This window comes from Cetorhinus maximus, chromosome 2 (assembly GCF_964194155.1).
Source record: "Cetorhinus maximus chromosome 2, sCetMax3.hap1.1, whole genome shotgun sequence".
Lineage (NCBI taxonomy): Eukaryota > Metazoa > Chordata > Chondrichthyes > Lamniformes > Cetorhinidae > Cetorhinus > Cetorhinus maximus.
In genome coordinates, this window is record NC_135880.1 from 92,917,605 (window position 1) to 92,937,281 (window position 19,677).

The following is a 19,677-nucleotide window of genomic DNA, read 5'->3' on the forward strand; positions in this document are numbered from 1 at the left end:
TTCTAAAATGTTTCCAATTCTCAGGCTTGCTACTTTTTTGGCAACTTTATAAACCTCTTCCTTTGATCTAATACAATCTTTACTTCTCTTGCTAGCCATGGTTGGATCATATTTCCTACTGGGAATTTTCAAAAGGAATGTAAATTTGTTGTAAACCATGTATTCATTCTTTAAATGCTAGCCATTGCCTGTCTACCATCATAATTTTAATGTAGTTTCACAATCTACTACAACCAACTTGCCTCTCATACCCTGTAGTTTCCCTTGTTTAGATTTAAGACCCTAGTTTCAGATTCAACTTCGTCACTTTCAAACTTTTATGTAAAAAAACTGTAATATTATGGCCACTCTTCCCTAAAGGTTCCTTTACAATGAGATTAATTGGCCCTCTCTCATTGCACAATACTAGATCTAAAATAATCCATTCTCTGGTTGTTCTAGGAAACCATCTTTTATACATTCCATGAATTTGTCCTCCACAGCATTCAAGCTAATTAGATTTAACTATATGTAGATTTCAGTCCCCCATGATTACTTTATTACCTTTGCTACATACACCTCATTCTGATTTATACTGTGCTCTACATTACCACTATTTGGTGGCTGATAACCAACTATCAACAATTGCTGCCCCTTGATGTTTCTTAGATCCACTCAAACTGCTTCTACATCTTGATCTTCCAATCTAAGATCCTCTCTCAATGTATGGATCTCATCCTTGAACAGTACCATCCCACCACCTTTATACTTTTTGCCTATCCTTCCTAAATGTTGAATACCCTCAAACATTCCATTCCCAGCCTCGGTTACCCTGCAGCCATGTCTTAATAATGCCAATTAGGTCATATCTGTTTACTTCTATTTGTGCAATCAATTCATCTACCTTTATCAGAATGCATGAGTGCCTTTAGTTGTCTTTTTTTCACAACCTCTAGCTGCATCTGCTGATGCACAAGTTTGTACACTGTCCCTTCATGACACAGTAATTACCGTTTCCCTTATTGCTACTTTGCTCTCTTGCCTTCTCCAATTTATCACATCTTCCCTCAGATGATCCCCTGCCCCCACTATTTAAAGTCCCCTCTACCATCCTCATTTTGTGCCTCAGCAGGACACTGGTGAGGACTGTCCCAATGGTACACAGAATCAGAATGCAGAGGAGGACCTCAGGCCCATCGAGTCTGCACCAGCACATGAGAAACACCTGACCTACCTACCTAATCCCATTTACCAGCACTTGGCCCATAGCCTTGAATGTTATGATGTGCCAAGTGCTCATCTAGGTACTTTTTAAAAGGATGCAAGGCAACTCACCTCCACCACCCTCCCAGACAGTAAATTCCAGACCGTCACCACCCGCTGGGTAAAAAAGTTTTTCCTCACATCCCCCCTAAACCTCCTGCCCCTCACCTTGAACTTACGCCCCCTCATGACTGACCCTTCAACTAAGGGGAACAGCTGCTCCCTATTCACCCCCCTCAATCTTGTACACCTCAATCAGGTCGCCCCTCAGTCTTCTCTGCTCCAACTAAAACAACCCAAGTCGATCCAACCTCTCTTTATAACTTAAATGTTTCATCCCAGGCAACATCCTGGTGAATCTCCTCTGCACCCCCTCCAGTGCAATCACATCCTTCCTATAATGTGGCGACCAGAGCTGCACACAGTACTCACCAAGGTTCTATACAACTCCAACATGATCTCCCTACTTTTGTAATCTATGCCTCGATTGATAAAGGCAAGTGTCTCATATGCCTTTTTCACCACCCCACTAACATGCCCCTCCGCCTTCGGAGATCTCTGGACACACACACCAAGGTCCCTTTGTTCCTCAGAACTTCCTAGTCAAATTACTCCTTTCAAAGTGTATTGCCTCTCACTTTTCAGGGTTAAATTCCATCTGCCACTTATCTGCCCATTTGACCATCCCATCTATTTCTTCCTGTAGCCCAAGATACTCAGCCTCACTGTTAACCACCCGGCCAATCTTTGTGTCATCCGTAAACTTACTAATCCTATCCCCCACATAGTCATCTATGTCGTTTATATAAATGACAAATAATAGGGGACCCAGCACAGATCCCTGTGGTACACCACTGGACACTGACTTCCAGTCACTAAAGCATCCCTCTGTCATCACCCTCTGTATCCTACAACTAAGCCAATTTTGAATCCACCTTATCAAATTACCCTGTATCCCATGTGCACTTGCCTTCTTTATAAGTCGCCCATGTGGGACCTTGTCAAAGGCTTTGCTGAAATCCATATAAACTGCATCAACTGCACTACCCTCATCTACACACCTGGTCACCTCCTCAAAAAGTTCAATCAAATTTGTTACGCATGATCTCCCTCTGACAAAGCCATGCTGACTATCCCTGATCAAACCTTGCCTCTCCAAGTGGAGATAGATTCTCTCCAATAGTTTCCCTACCACTGACGTGAGTCTCACTGGCCTGTAGTTTCCTGGCTTATTTCTACAACCCTTCTTAAATAGTGGAACCACATTAGCTGTTCTCCAGTCCTCTGGCACCTCCCCTGTGGCCAGAGTCGAATTAAAAATTTGGGTCAGAGCCCCTGCGATCTCCTCCCTTGCCTCCCTCAGCAGTCTGGGACACACATTATCTGGACCTGGAGACTTGCCCACCTTTAAGCCTGCCAACACCTCCAATACCTAGTCACTCCCTATATCAATTTGATCAAGAACCTAGCATTCTCTCTCCTGAGTTCCGTACCTTCATCCTCGTTCTCTTGGGTGAAGACGTATGTGAAGTATCCGTTCAACACTCTCCCAATGTCCTTTAGCTCCATCCACAGATTTCCCCCTTGGTCCCTACTCTTCCCCTGGTTATCCTCTTCCCATTGATATACTTATAGAATATTTTGGGATTTTTCCTACTTTTACCAGCCAGAGCTTTCTCATATCCACTCTTTGCTCTCCCAATTGCTTTCTTAAACTACACCCTGCACTTTCTGCACTCCACTAATGCCTCCGCTGATTTGTTCCCCTTGTATCTGCTAAAAGCCTCTCTTTTCCTTCTCATTTATTCCTGAATATCTCTGGTCACCCATGGTTCTCCGGGCTTGTTACTCCTTCCTATCACCCTAGAGGGAACATGTTGAGCCTGTACCCTCCCCCATTTCCTTTTTGAACACCCCCCCACTGCTCTTCTGTAGAAGCTCCCACTTTCCCCAGTACTGATGCCATCACCCCAGGAACCGAACCCCATTTCTCTCTCTCCGGTCTTTGAGCCAAGCATTTAACTCTCTAATCTTATTTACCTTGCTCCATTAGCCTGTGGCTCAGGTAATAATTCAGAAATCATTACCGTTGCAATTCTGCTTATTAATTTAGTAGAGCTGCTCATACTCTTATGCAGAACCTTTTCTAGTCCTAGGTCATTGGTACTTACGTGGACCACGACAACTAGACCTTCTCCCCAGTCCAGAGAAGATGACTCAAACTCTGGCACCAGGCAGGGAATGCAGCCTCCTGAGCTCCCATTCTCAGCTGTAGAGAACTGCATCTAGTGCCCTGACTATATTGCCCCTGCTGCTAATGTTCCTATTAACTCCACCAAAATCTACACCCCACCTCCACCCTGCTTGAATGGCTTCTTGCACCACTGTTCACTAATCCATCCTGCAGCCCCTGCTTTCATCCATACAGGCTGCCACAACCTCAAACATGTTGGACAATTGCAAAGGCTGAAGCTCCTCTAGTTTTACCTTCATAATCCCCTTACCTGCCTCACTCGCAGTCATACCTTCCTATCCCTGGGCCAAATCAGACAACCCTATCCCAAGGGGTGTGACCGCCTCCTGGAAGTGTCCAGGTAACTTCGTGCCCCTGCCCCGCCAAATGTATCAGTATCTGCAGCTCAGCCTCCAGCCCCAAACACTGCAGATGTGTTTGCCTCGGATCACAGACGTCCATGAGCTCCCCACATTCTGCAGCCACCAACACAAGATCTGCCCTGCCATGTTTGTGGTTAATTATTTTTACTGATTAAATTTTAATTAAATGCCTCTAGTTGCCTGTGCTTATTCTTATTTCAATAAATGTTCTACTTACTGATTGAAATGTCCCAGTTAAAATAAATAGGAAATGCTCACCAGCCAATCTAATAAACTTTAGTACTATTAGTAAATAAGCTTCTTCTAATAAAACCTTACAGTTGCTAAAATTATCAGAGGTTTGAAAGATAAATGAGAAAAATACTCACCAATCACCATTTGTTTTCCTGTGACCTCGCACTTAAATTTTCTTAGAACTTAGCCGGTTCCCTCTGGAACCGGTTGGCTTGCTCTTTTAGGTGGTCTCCTGGCCTGCTGCTTTCGCACTGTTATGAAGTCTCTTTATAAAGTAGCTATTTAAGTGAACAGCACGTCCTCCATCACTGCACCAAATTCCCTCAAATTCCCAACTTCACACTCCATCTAGCTGTGCTCAGTGACCAGCTGCTGTCTTCATGCTTGCTTACTTCCACACAAGTTTCATCTGCATACTGGAGTCCAATGACTACAAGTTGGAGTCATTTTGGATTGAAGGCAGGATAGGTTGAACAGTTTATCAACTGTTCTGTAAATTTCCAGGCCTGTGCGTAATTTGCTGGAGGTGAGGTGCAGTATTGCAGTGAGGATGATGAGGAAGAGGGTTGGTGTGATGACAGATCCTGTTGATGAGGATCACAGCTTGCATGTCATTGTGGAGTAGGGAGACAAATTTTTGCAATGTATTCTAACACTACTGGCCAGTTTTCATAAACTTATTCATGCAAAATGCTACACTTGGGTGCCCTAACTCACAACAAATGCCATTCACCCAAAATCATCAAGCTACACTAGCTCCTGGTTAAGCAATGCTTAGATCTCAAAATTATCAAGCTCATTTTCAAATCCTTCCATAGCTTCACCTCTCCACATCTCTAATCTCTTCCAGCCCCACAACCTTCAAATACCAGTGTTCCTCTAATTCAGGCCTCTTGAGAAGCCTCAATTTTACTTGTTTACCACTGGAGGCAGTGTCTTCAGTAGCTTGTGCCCCAAGTCCTGGGATTCCCTTCCTACACCTCTGCCTTTTCATTTTGTTTCCTCCTTCAAAGATGCTCCTTAAAACCTATGACTAAGCTTTTGGTCATTTGCTGTAATACCTCAAGATGCCAGTGTCATATTGTTTTGGATGTCCTGTGGGAAATCTTTCAAAACCATATGCAACAACTTAATAAACATATCGATAAGGTGCCACATGAGTTTACAGCTCTGCGATGGAGGGCAAAATATTAGCTTGGATTGAGAACTGGTTAAGGGACAGGAAATAGGATTGAATGGGCTGATAAACAGCCCACTGGTATGGTGTCACAAGGATCAGTGCTTAGGTCTCAGCTACTTAATTCTCTTGTCTATGAATTGTAATGTATCCAAGTTTGCTGATGATACAAAGCTAGTGGGGAAAGTAAGCTGTGAGGAGGGTGCAAAGAGGCTGCAGGTTAAGCAAGTAGGCAAAAAAGTGGCAGATGGGCTAAGTGGGGAAAATGTGAAATTATACCACTTTGGTAATAGAAAAGCAGGTTTTAAAAAAAAACTGAAGGACTATTAAATGTTGGTATTCATAGGGGTGCGTCCTTATACATGAATCACAGCAAGTGAAGGAGGCAATCGAAGCACTTATCTCCACCAACCTGTGTTAACATTATTACAATTATGTAGCTCTTCCTGGAGGCTTCTCTCTGCCTGGCTGATGCTCTAACTACAAAGCTGGAAAAAATGAGCTTCCATCTAATTAAGGCAGCTTCAGGCAATTCACATCCAACAACCTGCTCTGAAAACTCTGCGCACAGGCTGCTGAAAACTGCTGAGAAAATCCACAACATTCTAAAAGAAGTCATTTTGCCCCATCTTCCAATGTTAATGGATCCTTTTAAAAATTCCAAGATCCAATTTGCATCATTGTCAAAAACTAATCAATTCTTCCTTGGGTCATATTATGTACCAAGCTTTAAAGATATGTTTACATAAACAGGAATGAAAACCTTGAGTGGCAGAGGTAATTAGGAAGGGCTGGAGCAAGAGCATGGAAATCTCCTGCAATTATATAGGGCTTTGGTGAAACCACACCACGAGTACTGTGTATAGTTTTGGTCTCATTACCCAAGAAAGGATATATTTGCCTTGGAAAAGGATGCTACAATGGTTCATAGATTGATCCCTACGATGAGGTTATTCTATTAGGAGAGATTGAGCAAACTGGGCCTACACTCAGAATGAGAGATGATCAAAGGGCTTAACAGTGTTATTGCTGAGAGGCCATTCAGAACTAGGGATCAGCAAATTAAGATTGAAATGAGAATTTCTTCAGGGTCCAAAGGGCTGTAGATGCTCAGTTCTTGAATATATTCAAGGTCCAGGGATTTTTGGACACTAAGGGAATCAAGCAATATGTGAATAGAACAAGTACGTATAGTTGCAGTAGATCACCCATGATGTTAATTAATGGCAGAGCAGGCCTGTGACTTACTCCTAATGTTTATGTTAACCTATTAACATAAGTGACTAGGTAGCCTTTGATTTTAAATGGCTTCTGTATTCCCAATTTCAGAGACAGCATGTCCAGATTATTTCCCCTATTGAATTACAAGAGTATTTGAGCAAAGTCCTGAGATTGTAGCACAAATTAACTTCCATATCTGGAAGATATACGGTAATTCACCACCTATGCTTAAGAGGAATAGACAACAATGTTGTCAAAGAGCACAATTTGCTTTGATGAAAACAACTTGAAGTGGCCTGAGACCTGGCATTGAACAAACTTCTGTTTAACCTTTGCAAGTTTATTATAAACTGTTGAATGCATAATAAGCAATAAGATCGTTTCTGGAACAGCCTCAAAATTTAAGCATACCTGGCTCTGCTACCTCAACTTCTGTCTCTTTTTCCTCTCTGGAAATACTCATTTCTGTCATCTGCTGCGTCACAGGCAAGGTTGATCCAGACATACATCTGCCAAGTACAAAAAGTGCATCTTCATCAGGGAAATGAATTTAGTTCTCATTATGGACATCTCCAAGAAAAAAAAATTTCAAATCCTTAATTCTACACTAACACTAATGAATGTTTCAATTTTTAATGAGCATGCATGGGACTCCACATCGAACACTTCCTTTGAAAACCTGACTGTTTATAATCTAAAGTTGGCTGGAGGGCAAAGCTCAACAAGAGCCAAATAAAAAATACATTGGTCTTTTGCACAAGTTTGAGTGACAACAGGGCATCTAAAATTTGGCTAACTATAAACATGGACTACAGCCTCTTTAGATTGTAAACTGCTTTTATTTTTTTTGTTTTAAGTATAGAGCAGAACCGCTTTAAGATAGGGCATATATTCCTAAACAAGGAAAATAGGCCAATAAAGTCTTAAGTCAACCACTTTCATTGTCATTTTGTCAATACAGAAGTTTTAATTGGAATATTTAGTTTTGCAGAGTCCAACATAGACTGATTGGTGCATACATGGGCATTACCAGTTGGGCTGTCTTAGGTTTATCCAAATACAGTAATCTTTCCAAGCATTGCATCAAATACATTATCTAACTCAATATTTAAACATCCAGATTTCAGTACTCAAAATCAATTGCTACAGGATCATTTTACATTGTTGCTTTTTAATATCACCTCCAGATAGGACTGCTGCTGTTTTCCAAAAGGAAAAACCAGGAGTTTTTTCAAAATGAGAAAATGAGTCATACTTAACATGGTCACTTGCACAACCAATTGAGGTGAATCTTACGATTGTCAAGATAACTTTATATATATCCAATTCACTCATGGCAGTTCATTACTTTAGTACATCAGCTATTATAACAGTGAAGTGGGGAAAACTGAGTGATGAGGCAAGGTAGTTCACTGCTTTTAACTCTGCAGGGTGGCTTTTTAAAACTATTTCGCATTATTAAAAAGGTTCCTGCACAGAATGTTTAACAAGAATCCATTTGGTTCCAGGTAATCAACAGCCTATAACACAAGGCCAGCTATTTCACTAAAAGGCTTTTGAAAAAAAAAGACATGAATTAGAACATTTATATTTCACACTATTGCAAGCACATACTAGGGTTGCAGCCAAGTAGCAACTTTACTTGAAACCCAAACTTGCATACTGAACCATATAAGTCAGGAACAAACTTGACAAAAAACCTACAGTATTTCTAATATCTAATAAATTCAGTAATATTAGTGAACATTTTTATTCAAATGGCCACCTTCAAACAGCCTGGGCTTCTAACAATCTCCAGTGTCTGAAAGAAATTAAGGCTAAAAATGTGTAGAAAAAAAATCACAAATCATGTGACAAATGCCACTTGATTAACTGCAAACTTCATTTCACCAATTCCCATCACCCTTGTCCCCCACAGGATGCAATTTACTATAGATTGCAGCTTTTAAGTCAACCATAAGCCAACCTGTGAAGCTTCAAAAATAAACAAACTCCTTGGGGGTAGACCTACATGGAGTATAAAACGCAAACTTTTTTTTTGTAAAAATATACTTTATTCATAAAATATCTTCAATCACATTCAAAACCATTTCAAAAACAACATTACAAGGGTACAATCCAGGTTAAACTTTTACAAAATGTATCACCAGGTGCATCAGTACAAACAATATTACAATCATTTACAGCCTTTCATTTTGATCTGTACAGCCCGAGGGGCTCTAAACAGTTCCCAGTCTCTCGGTGCGCTGTGGTAGAAAGGTCTTAGACAGCGACCCTTCCCCATTGCGCCTTTGCGGCAGCTGCCCCAAGCTTTAGTGCGTCCCTCAGCACGTAGTCCTGGACTTTGGATTGTGCCAGTCCGCAACAATCGGTCGGGGACAACTCTTTGTGCTGGAAGACCAACAAGTTTCGGGCAGACCAAAGCGCCTCTTTCACCGAGTTGATGATCCTCCAGCTGCAGTCGATGTTTGTCTCGGTGTGTGTCCCTGGGAACAGCCCGTAGAGCACAGAGTCCTGTGTCACAGAACTGCTCGGGATGAACCTCGACAGCAACCACTGCATCTCTCTCCAGACTTTCTTTGCAAAGGCACAATCCACAAGGAGGTGAACAACGGTCTCTTCCCCACCACAGCCACCTCGAGGGCAACGTGCAGAGGGGGTGAGACTCCTGGCGTGTAGGAAGGATCTGACGAGGAGGGCCTTTCTCACCACCAGCCAAGCTACGTCTTGGTGCTTGTTGGAAAGTTCTGGCGATGAGGCATTCTGCCAAATGACTTTGACAGTCTGCTCGGGGAACCATCCCACAGGGTCCACCCTCTCCTTTTCCCTCAGGGCCTCTAGGACGTTACGTGCTGACCACTGCCTGATGGACTTGTGGTCAAAGGTGTTTTTCTGCATAAATTTTTCCACCAGGGACAGGTGGTACGGCACGGTCCAACTACTTGGAGCGTTCCGCGGCAGCGTGGCCAGACCCATCCTTCGCAACACCGGGGACAGGTAGAACCTCAGCACGTAGTGACACTTGGTGTTTGCGTACTGAGGGTCTACGCACCGCTTGATGCAGCCGCACACAAAGGTGGCCATCAGTATGAGGGCGATGTTGGGCACGTTTTTTCCCCCTTTATCTAGAGGCTTGTACATCGCGTCCCTGCGGACACGATCCATTTTCGACCTCCAGATAAAGCGGAAGATGGCTCGAGTGATCGCCATCGCGCAGGAGTCTGGAATGGGCCAGACCTGCGCCACGTACAGCAACAGCGAGAGTACCTCACACCTGATGACCAGGTTCTTACCCGCAATGGAGAGGGAGCGTCGCTCCCACATGCCCAGTTTCCTTTTCACCATAGCCACTCGCTCCTTCCAGTTTCTAACGCATGCCCCGGTCCCTCCGAACCATATCCCCAGCACCTTCAGGCCGTCAGCCCTGACAGTGAAGGGGACAAAGGATCGGTCAGCCCAGTTCCCAAAGAACATGGCCTCGCTCTTCCCCCGATTTACCTTGGCTCCCGATGCCAGTTCGAACTGGTCGCAGACGTGCATCAGTCTGCGCACCGACAGAGGATCCGAGCAGAAAACGGCGACGTCGTCCATGTACAGGGAGGCTTTTACCTGAGTGCCTCCACTGCCTGGGATCGTCACTCCTCTTATGCCCGGATCCTTCCTGATGGACTCGGCAAAGGGTTCTATGCAGCACACGAAAAGGACAGGCGAGAGAGGACAGCCCTGCCTGACTCCAGATTTGATCGGAAAGCTATCTGTTTCCCACCCATTGATTGAGACTGCGCTACTGATGTTAGTGTAGAGCAGTTGGATCCAATTTCGAATTCCCTCCCCAAAGCCCATTTTGGAGAGCACATCCCCCATGTAGGTGTGCGATATTCTGTCAAAGGCCTTCTCCTGATCCAAGCTGATGAGGCAGGTATCCACACCCCTGTCCTGTACATAGGCAATCGTATCCCTGAGCAGCGCCAGGCTGTCAGAGATCTTCCTGCCTGGCACAGAGCAGGTCTGGTCAGGGTGAATTACCAATTCCAGAGCGGATTTGACCCGGTTGGCGATGACCTTGGACAGAATCTTATAGTCCACATTCAACAGTGAAATGGGTCGCCAATTTCTAATTTCCTCCCTTTCCCCCTTGTGCTTGTAGATGAGGGTGATGATGCCTTTCCTCATGGATTCTGACATGCTGCCGGCCAGGAGCATACTCTCGTACACTTCTAGCAGGTCTGGGCCGATCAAGTCCCACAGAGCCGAAAACAACTCCGCCGGCAGGCCGTCGCTTCCGGGGGTTTTACTCTTCTCGAAGGACTCGAGGGCCTTAGTCAGTTCGTCAGGAGTTAGCGGTTTGTCCAGGCTCTCCCGCGTACTGTGGTCTAAGACCTCCGTGATAGAGGACAGGAAGGACTGGGAGGCCGTGCTGTCCGTGGGCTTCACGTCATACAGTCCGGCATAAAAGGATTTGCTGATCCTCAGAATGTCGGACCGTGATGACTTTACTGAGCCGTCTTCTTCCTTCAGGCTGCTGATCACAGAGCGCTCTCTGTGTACCTTTTGGAAGAAGAAACGTGAGCACGTCTCATCCTGCTCCACGGAGCGGACTCTGGAACGGAAGATGATCTTGGAGGCCTCCGAGGCAAAGTGCGAGGCTTGCTGGCCCTTCACCTCTTGGAGCTCCTCCTTGACATCGACCCCCATCGACTGCAGCCGGAGCAGATTCTGCATCTTTTCCTGGAGTCGGGACATTTCCCTCTGTTCCTTTCTAGCTTTCTGGGTGCCTTTGCGGATGAAAAACCTCTTGATGCTTCCCTTGATCACTTCCCACCAGTGTGTCAGGGACTCAAAGAGGGGTTTCACGGTTCTCCAACCTTTGTAATCCCTCTTGAGCTCCTCAATGTTCTCTGGGGTCAGCAGTTGCACATTTAGCTTCCATGCCCCCCTGCCCACCCTCAGGTCTTCCTCCAAGTGGCAGTCCGCCAGTAGGAGGCAGTGGTCAGAGAAGAACACCGGCTTGACGTCGGTGGATCTGACTGTGAATGCACGGGACACAAACAGGAAGTCTATCCTGGAACGAATGGACCCGTCTGGCCGCGACCAGGTGTATCTACGCTGCGCTCCGTCTGCAGGGTTGCTGAAGACGTCGTGCAGCTTGGCATCCTTAACTGTTTCCATCAGGGATCTGGACGTAGCGTCCAATCTGCTTCCGGCCCTGCCGGATCGTCCAGCCGCATCGATGATGCAGTTGAAGTCCCCGCCCAGAATGACCGGCCTGGAGGTCGCCAGCAGCAGTGGGAGCTGCTGAAAAACCTCCAGCCGCTCAGCCCCTTGTGCCGGGCCATACACGTTAATTAACCGGAGTGGAGCGTTCTTGTACATTACGTCTGCTACCAGGAGTCGCCCGCCCACCACCTCCTTGACCTCGGAGACGGTGAAGTTGCCTCCCCGCAGCAGAATACCCAGGCCGGAGGAACGAGAGTCGTTTCCGCCCGACCAGATCGATGGCCCGTGGGACCACCATCGTGACCATTGCCTGTAGGAGCTGAGGTGCGGTATCGCACACTCCTGCAGAAACAACAGGTCAGCTTTGACCTTGGCTAGGTAGTCCAAGGTCGCAACACATCGCGTAGTAGATTTAATGCTACGCACATTTATGGATACAATCTTTAAACCCATTTTAAAGCATTTATTCTCCTACCAAACCCACTGTCTCTGAGAGTCCCAGACTTTTAGTCTGCTCCTTCATACCCGTAGTGAGCTCAAATTCCTTCACTTTGGATGGGCTGAGGTAGATCTCCTTGGCCGTGTTCTGCTCCAGTGGCATCTGGAGGTTCACGTAGAGAGCGGGTTTTGAGATGACCTTTGCTGGAGAAGCTTCTCCAAAACTCACCCCCTCTGGGGTGTTGCTGTTCCCGGCTTCCTGGAGCTGGGGTGCGATGATTGCCTCACTGCTCCCAGATTCCAGGGGCTGTGGTGCACTGGCCTCCTCAGGTTGCAGGCAAAGTTGGGGTGCGCTGGTCTCCTTGTTGTCTCCAATTTTCTGGAGCTCGGGTGTCTCGTCCTCCAACGCCCTGGAGCTTTGCCGCCTCTTCTGTCGGTGCCGCTCTGGCACTTCATCATCCGAAGAGCTGCTGCCCTTGTCATCCGTGTCGGATGGGAGACGCCTCTTGCCGCTTCTCTGGGAAACGCCTTTGCTTCTTCTTCGCTCCCTCTTACTTTTCTTGTTCTTCACCGTCCGCCACTCCCCCTGCTGCTTTTCCACTGCTGCCTCCTCCTCCATTGATTCCTGAGGACTGGGAGGTTCAGGGGGTAGTGCTGTTGATTGGCTCTCTGTTGCCTCAATCTCTTTCTCCACCTTGTCTCTCTCTGTGTCCTCCTTTGTCCCGTTGAGCTCCTTGGGGGCCTTGGTGGTTGGAGTGACACGCAACATTTCTTCTGCTTCCCCCTGGTCGGCTTTGGCTGCCTGTGCGTAAGTACGGCAGCGTTTGGGGCAGGTCCTGTAGAGGTGACTTGCCTCGCCACACAGGTTGCAGCACTTGGCCTGTTTGCAGTCTTTTGTCTGGTGCCCTTCCTGTTTGCAGATCTTGCAGAGGGAGGCGCTGCAGTTGGCCGCCACATGACCAGCCTTGCCGCATGAGCGACAATGCTTGGGTTGCCCAGCGTAGACCAGGTAGCCCCGGTTTCCCCCGATAGCGAAACTGGAGGGAGGGTGGAAAATGGCTCCCTTACCATCGGTCTTTAGCGTGACCTTAAACAGGCGTTTGCCTGTCCAGATCCCCAAGTCGTCTCGAATCTCGGTGCCGCTCCCCACCTTATCGAAGTACCTGGTGAGGAAGGTGACCACGTCGGCGACAGGGACGAAGGGGTTGTACACATGCACCATCACCTCACGTTCCCGTTGCAACGGCAGAGAAAAGTGCGGCTCCGCCGTCAGGATCTTCATCTCCGGCAGGTCTCTCTTCTCCTCGAACACCCTCAGGAGCCGGACGCAGTCTGCCACTCGCTTGAACGTCACGTCGAAATAACCACCTTTGCGGGAGTCGTGCAGGGTGAAGATCTCCGTAGCTTGGAAGCCGCACGCCTTCAACAGGATCCTCCTGGTGAAGAAGCCCCGATCCATAGGTGATCCTCCTTCGCTGTGGTTCACCGTGACTCGGACGGTGATAGGTAACCCACGGTATAGATTTGGATTGCGATTGGTTATCGCCCTTCCATCCCGACCTTGCCATGGCAGGACCATGGTGTCGCCCCTGCAACACTTGATCTTAGCCAAAAGGCCGAGAAGCGATATAAAACGCAAACTGCCAGTGTTGGTGCAGGAGGACTGATTTCTGTCCGTCATTTGCCATGCCTGGTCTGCACTGTACGAACATGTCAAACTCCTGCACATCTCGGCAACACTGCTTGTATCGCATGATCCCATACACCAACTTGAGATTATAAATCTAATTATGTATCTTTTAAGCTGAAAATTCGAAGCCAACTCTTGAGTATAGCTATAAACATGCATTTATTAGCTGAAAAATGGGAGGGTGGTTGTCTTATATTCAAAGTATTGGGTCTAAACATGCACTTTAGTGCCAAAAATGTAGTCAAGTCATCTTAGACACCACGATCGATGGTATTAATTAGTACAAGGCTCACACAATGATGCCCAAGTGGGCACAGATTGATGATGTATTGATTCATACAGACTTACTTTGTTTTGACAGTTACATTGATGGAGGCACCTTCAGATTTAAAGCTCTCTGTTCGCTGGACGTGAGCAAAGTCCGAGCTGGAACTGTTAGATGCACCTAAAAATTGAAAATGAATGTCAGTATGTCTGCATTTTCTTATTTCCACCAACAAGATGAAAAGTTATCCACAATTTGGTGGGGATCATGTATACACACATGCAAGATGTGTTCATATGAACAGTTCACAGAATCATAGCCATTTTAGTAAGAAACAAATCTGTCCTTTGTAGATACAATGCTAGTTATATGGGTCACATATGCACCAATCCGTGCACAATGAAAACATCAGAGCTCAAGATTTCACAACAAATGTGGACAATGCTCTTAGACTGCAAAAGTGAACTGGCAAATGAGGTTAAGGATATGTCAACAGAAGTTCAGTGGAAGACATTTAAAAGGGATATTTCAGAATGCACAGAATATAATTCTAATGAGAAAGAAAAAATTCCAAGGTGAGGGGCCCAGCATCTGTGGTTAACTAACCACTAACTATGAAACTTAAAGAAAAAGAATATAATTAAGCAAAGACGGATGGCAGGTCAGAAGATTGTAAAGAATATAAAGAACAGTAAAGAATGACAAAAAGACTAATAAGGAGGGAAAAATTAGAGTATGAGAGAAAACTAGCTTGAAATATAAAGGATACTAAGAGTTTTAGATATTTAAACAACAAAAAAGGTTAACAAAAGTGAGCGTTGTCCTATACAGAGTACATCTGGGGAATTGATCATGGAAAGTAGGGAGATGGCAGATGAATTAAACAGGTACTTTGCTTCGGTCTTCACTATAGAGGACACAAGTAACATCCCGGAAATAGCTGTAAATCAGAAGGGAGGGAGGAACTCAGGAAAATTATCACCAGGGAAGTGGTATTGAGCAAACTGTTGAGGCTCCAGGCTGACAAATCCCCAGGTCCAGATGGACTTCACCCCAAGGTCTTGAAAGGAGTGGCCAGTGAGACAGTTGATGCATTGGTTTTAATTTTCCAAAATTTCCTACATGCAGGGAAGGTTCCATTAGGTTGGAAAATAGAACTCCTTTATTCAAAAAAAGAGGGAGGGAGTCAGAAACCAGGAAACTATAGGCCAGTTAGCCTAACATCTGTCATAGGGAAAATGTTAGAGCTATTATTAAAGATGTTATAGCAGGGCACTTAGTAAAATTCAAGGCAATCAGGCAGAGTCAACATGGTTTTGTAAAAGGGAAATCATGTTTAACCAATTTACTGGGGTTATTTGAATGAGTCACACGTGCTGTGGACAAAGGAGAACCGGTGGATGTACTATACTTAGATTTCCAGAAGGCATTTGATAAAGTGCCACATCAAAGGTTACTGCAGCAAATAAAAACTCATGGGGGGTCGGCATGGACTGGTATTCCAGTGACCCAGGGTAATGCTTTGGGGTCCCAGGTTTGAATCCCACCACAGCAGGTGGTGAAATTTTAATTTAAAAAAAATCTAATTAAAAGCCTGATGATGACCATGAAACCATTGTCAATTGTTCTAAAAACCCAGCTGGTTCACTAATGTCCTTTAGGGAAGGAAATCAGCCATCCTTACCTAGTCTGACCTACATGCGACTCCAGGGCCATAGCAATGTGGTTGACTCTTAAATGCCTGAATGAGGGCAATTGAGGGGGGAATAAATGCTGACCTAGCCAGCAACGCCCACTTCCCATGAACAAATTAGAAGAGAGTTGGCATTAATGGGTCTTTTTCTGGTTGGCAGGACGTGACGAATTGTGTGCCACTCAGTGCTGGGACCTTAACTTATTACAATTTATATAAATGGCTTGGATGAAGGGACTGAAGGAATGGTGGCTAAATTTGCTGATGACAAAGATAGGTAAGAAAGTAAACTGCGAAGAGGATGCAAGAAAGTGACGTAGATCGGTTAAGTGAATGGGCAAAGACCTGGTAAATGGAGTAGAATGTGGGCAAATGAGAAACTGTTTATTTTGGCACCAAGAATAAAAATGATGATTATCTAAGTGGTGAGAGATTGCTGAGCTCTAAGGTTGAGAGGGATCTGGGTGTCCTAGTCTATGAATCACAAAAAGTTGGTATGTAAGTAATTAGGAAAGCTAATTAGAATATTTTCGTTGTGAGGGGAATTGATTACTAAAGTAAGGAGGTTATGCTTCAGTTATACAGGGGATTGGTGACACCACATCTGGAGTATTGTACACAATACTGGTCTTTTTATTTAAAGAAAGATACAAATGCATTAGCAGTTCAGAGAAGGTTTACTAGACTAATATCAGGAAAGGGTGGGTTTGTTTTATGAGTAAAGGCTGGACAGGTTAGAATTGCATCCACTGGAATTTAGAAGAGTAAGTAGGAACTTGATTGAAACATACAGGATTCTGAGTGGTCTTGACAGGGTTGATGGAGAGGATGTTTCCTCTTGTGGGAGAACCTAGAACTAGGGGTCACTGTTTAAAAATAAGGGGTCACTCATTTAAGACAGACGTGGGAAAATTTTCTGAGAGTTGTCCAAAACAAGAGAGAGTTTTGGAACTCTCTTCCTCAAAAAGGCGGTGGAAGCAGAGTCTTTGAATATTTTTAAGAGCAAAATAGATTCTTGATTAACCTTTGACCCCCTTGTTATCAGGGTAGGCAGGAATGCGGGGTTGAGGTTACATTCAGATCAGCCATGATTTTACTGAATGGCGGAGCAGGCTCAAGGGGCCGAGTGGCCTACTCTTGCTCTGAATTGTGTGTGTGTGTGTATAATGAAGACAGTAATCTCAGATGTAGGACAAGCCAAACATTAGAATCAGTTTACACCTCTAGACATCTTGTTTTTTTTCTCCACTCGCCCCATTAGTATTCCCTTTTGATTATAGAAAATATCAGTCACATTGCTGGAAAGAACATCCCTGGGTGGTCAAGGAATCTAATAGGTTGCAGGTAAGAAACAATAAAGGGTCAATTACAGTACTTGTGTATTTTAAATGGACTTATCAAATAGCGAGGAGATAGTGGAGTAGATTTGCAAAGAAGTCACTGTGGTGCAAGAAGTAGTGGTAATGGGAGGCTCCAATATTGAGTGGGGCAGCAGTTGTACTAAGGGCAGAAGAGGGGAAGAATTTCTGAAGTGTATTCAGGAGAATTTTCTTGATCAGTGCATTTGCTGCCCAAAAAAAGGGGAGGTATTGCTGGATCTGGATCTAGCTCTAGTCCTGGGAATGAAGAGGGTGAAGTGGGCAGTGTCAGTCAGAGGGAGCCTCAGGAATAGTGACCATGCCATTATTAGTTTAGTTATGGAGATGGACAAGGAGCAATCTTGAATAAAAATACTAACTGGAGGGTTAATGTCATTGAATTGAGGGGGGATTTGGCCCAGGAAAATTGAAGTCAAAGGCTTGCCAGGCAGAAATGGAATGTAATGGGAACAATCTTTTAAAGGCTACCATCTAGGGACATTCCTACAAAGAAGAAAAGGGAGGGCAACCAAAGCTAGAGCTTCCTGGATTACAAAAGGAATTAGATTAAGAGGAAGCAGCAAAAAGGGGCTTAAGACAGATGTCAGCTTGATAAAGCAGGAGAATTAGGTTGAATGGCAAAAGTACAAAACACAAATGAAAAGAAAATGAGGCATTATATGAGAATAGATTGGCAGCTAACCTAAAAGGGAATCTTAAAGTCTTCTAAAGGCATGTTAACAGTAAAACGGCTGTCAGAGAAGCAGTGGGGTGATTAGAGATCAAAATGGAGATTTATTGCTGGAAGTTGAAGGCATAGCTGAGGTGCTCAGTTAACAGTGATGCAAAGTACTCATTAAGGAATGGTAAATAAGGAACTTGCTTGCAAATTGGATGGGATAGAAATAGAGGTACCTGAAAGTCTAGCAAGTACTGAATCTGGGAACTCAATGGATGGGATACATCCTAGGTTGCTGAGGAAAGGGTAGAAATTGTAGAGGGGTTAGTCACAATCTTTCAATCCTCCTTAAATAGAGCCAAAAGACAGAAGATTATATATATTTCTCCCTTTTTATGAATGAGGGTGCAAGATAAACCCGGTAATTTACAGGCCAGTCTGTTGGACACCAGTGGCAGGGAAGCTTTAGAAACAATAATATAGGAGAAAGTCAAGTCATTTTGGGCAAACATGCACTAAAAAGGAGTCACAGATTTGTTGAGAGCAAAATCATTTTTTTTTACTAATCTGACCTGAGTTTTTTGATAAGATAATGAATGGGAGTGGGTATTGCACTGTTGTGTATTTAGACTTTCAAGAAGTGTCTGATTAAGTATCATTTATTCAAAAATTTATGGCTATGCAATAAAACAGGACAAAGGAGTTTAAATTCAAAATTGGCTAAGGCATAGAAAACAGTCGTGATGAATGGCTGTTTCTTTGGGATTGGAAGGTATACACCGGAGTTCTCCAAGGTTCAGTAGTTAGGGCCACTGATGTTTTTTTCATATATTAAGTGATTTGGACTTGAAAGTACAGCTCATTTTGCAGATGACATGAAACTTTGAAAACTACGACCTTTTGAAATCTGACAGGTTGGTGGATGGGTAGACATGGCATTAGGGGGCAGATAAAATTCACAGAAAAGGTGAATGGTAAATTTTGGCAGGAAGAATAAGAGACGAGACAAGACAAAATGGTACAGCTTTAATGGGGAGGGCAAGAAGAGGAAACTCTGCACTTTACGAAGGATATGAAGGCTCTGCAGAGTGTACCAAAGAGATTTAAGAGAATGGTTTCAAAGATGAGGGATTACTGTTATGTGGATAGATTGAAGAAGCTCGGGTTGATCTTTTTGGAGCACAGAAGGCCAAGAGGATATTTGATAGGCATTTACAATCATGATGAATTCAGCTAGAGTAACAAAGAGAAATTTTCCCTGGCCAAAGGGTCAATAACCAGAGGGCACAGATTTAAGGTAACCAGCAAAAGAACCAGAGATGAGAAGCAAAAAAAAGGTGAAACAAATAGTTAGGATTTGGAATGCACTGCCTGATAGGTGGTGGATATAGATTCAATAGCAGCCTTCAAAAAGGGAATTGAATAAATATCAAGGGAGAAAAGAATTGCAGGGATACCAAGAGCTGGGGAGTGGGGATAGCTGTTTGTTCTATAAACAGTCAGGGCAGACCTTTTCGGCTGAATTTTTTCCTCCTGCATTTTACTATGAATTATAACAGGGACCCTTTTTTCGTTAAAAAGCACCTGAAAGAATAATCTCCTCTACATAAACCTAGTTAGAATTGGTTAAAGTTCCTACCCTGTCTAAGTGGCAGCCACTTACTTAGTTTTGGACTTGATTTTATGTAGTGCTGTATACAAGAAAAAGCAACCACTGAATGTCTTATATATAAAAAACACAGGGTTGTTTCTCATCTTTCTCCCACCCCATTGCTTTTGTGCATTTGAAACTTTGAATTATCAGCAATATCAGAACTCAAGCCATGATTTTACTTTGCTTTTCTAAA

General features: G+C 44.4%; 1 protein-coding gene across 8 annotated transcripts in view; it reads right to left on the reverse strand.

The window, feature by feature from the left end:
* LOC144695939 (AN1-type zinc finger protein 5-like) overlaps positions 1–19,677 on the reverse strand; it is a 506,091-nt gene that overhangs the window by 21,833 nt on the left and 464,581 nt on the right. For all 8 annotated transcript variants that reach the window (XM_078567074.1, XM_078567065.1, XM_078567097.1 and 5 more), the window contains 2 exons: positions 14,184–14,280; positions 6,902–6,999 (listed from right to left, as the gene is read on the reverse strand). In XM_078567074.1, coding sequence (XP_078423200.1) covers positions 6,902–6,999; positions 14,184–14,280 — 195 coding nt within the window. The remainder of the gene's footprint in view (positions 1–6,901; positions 7,000–14,183; positions 14,281–19,677) is intronic.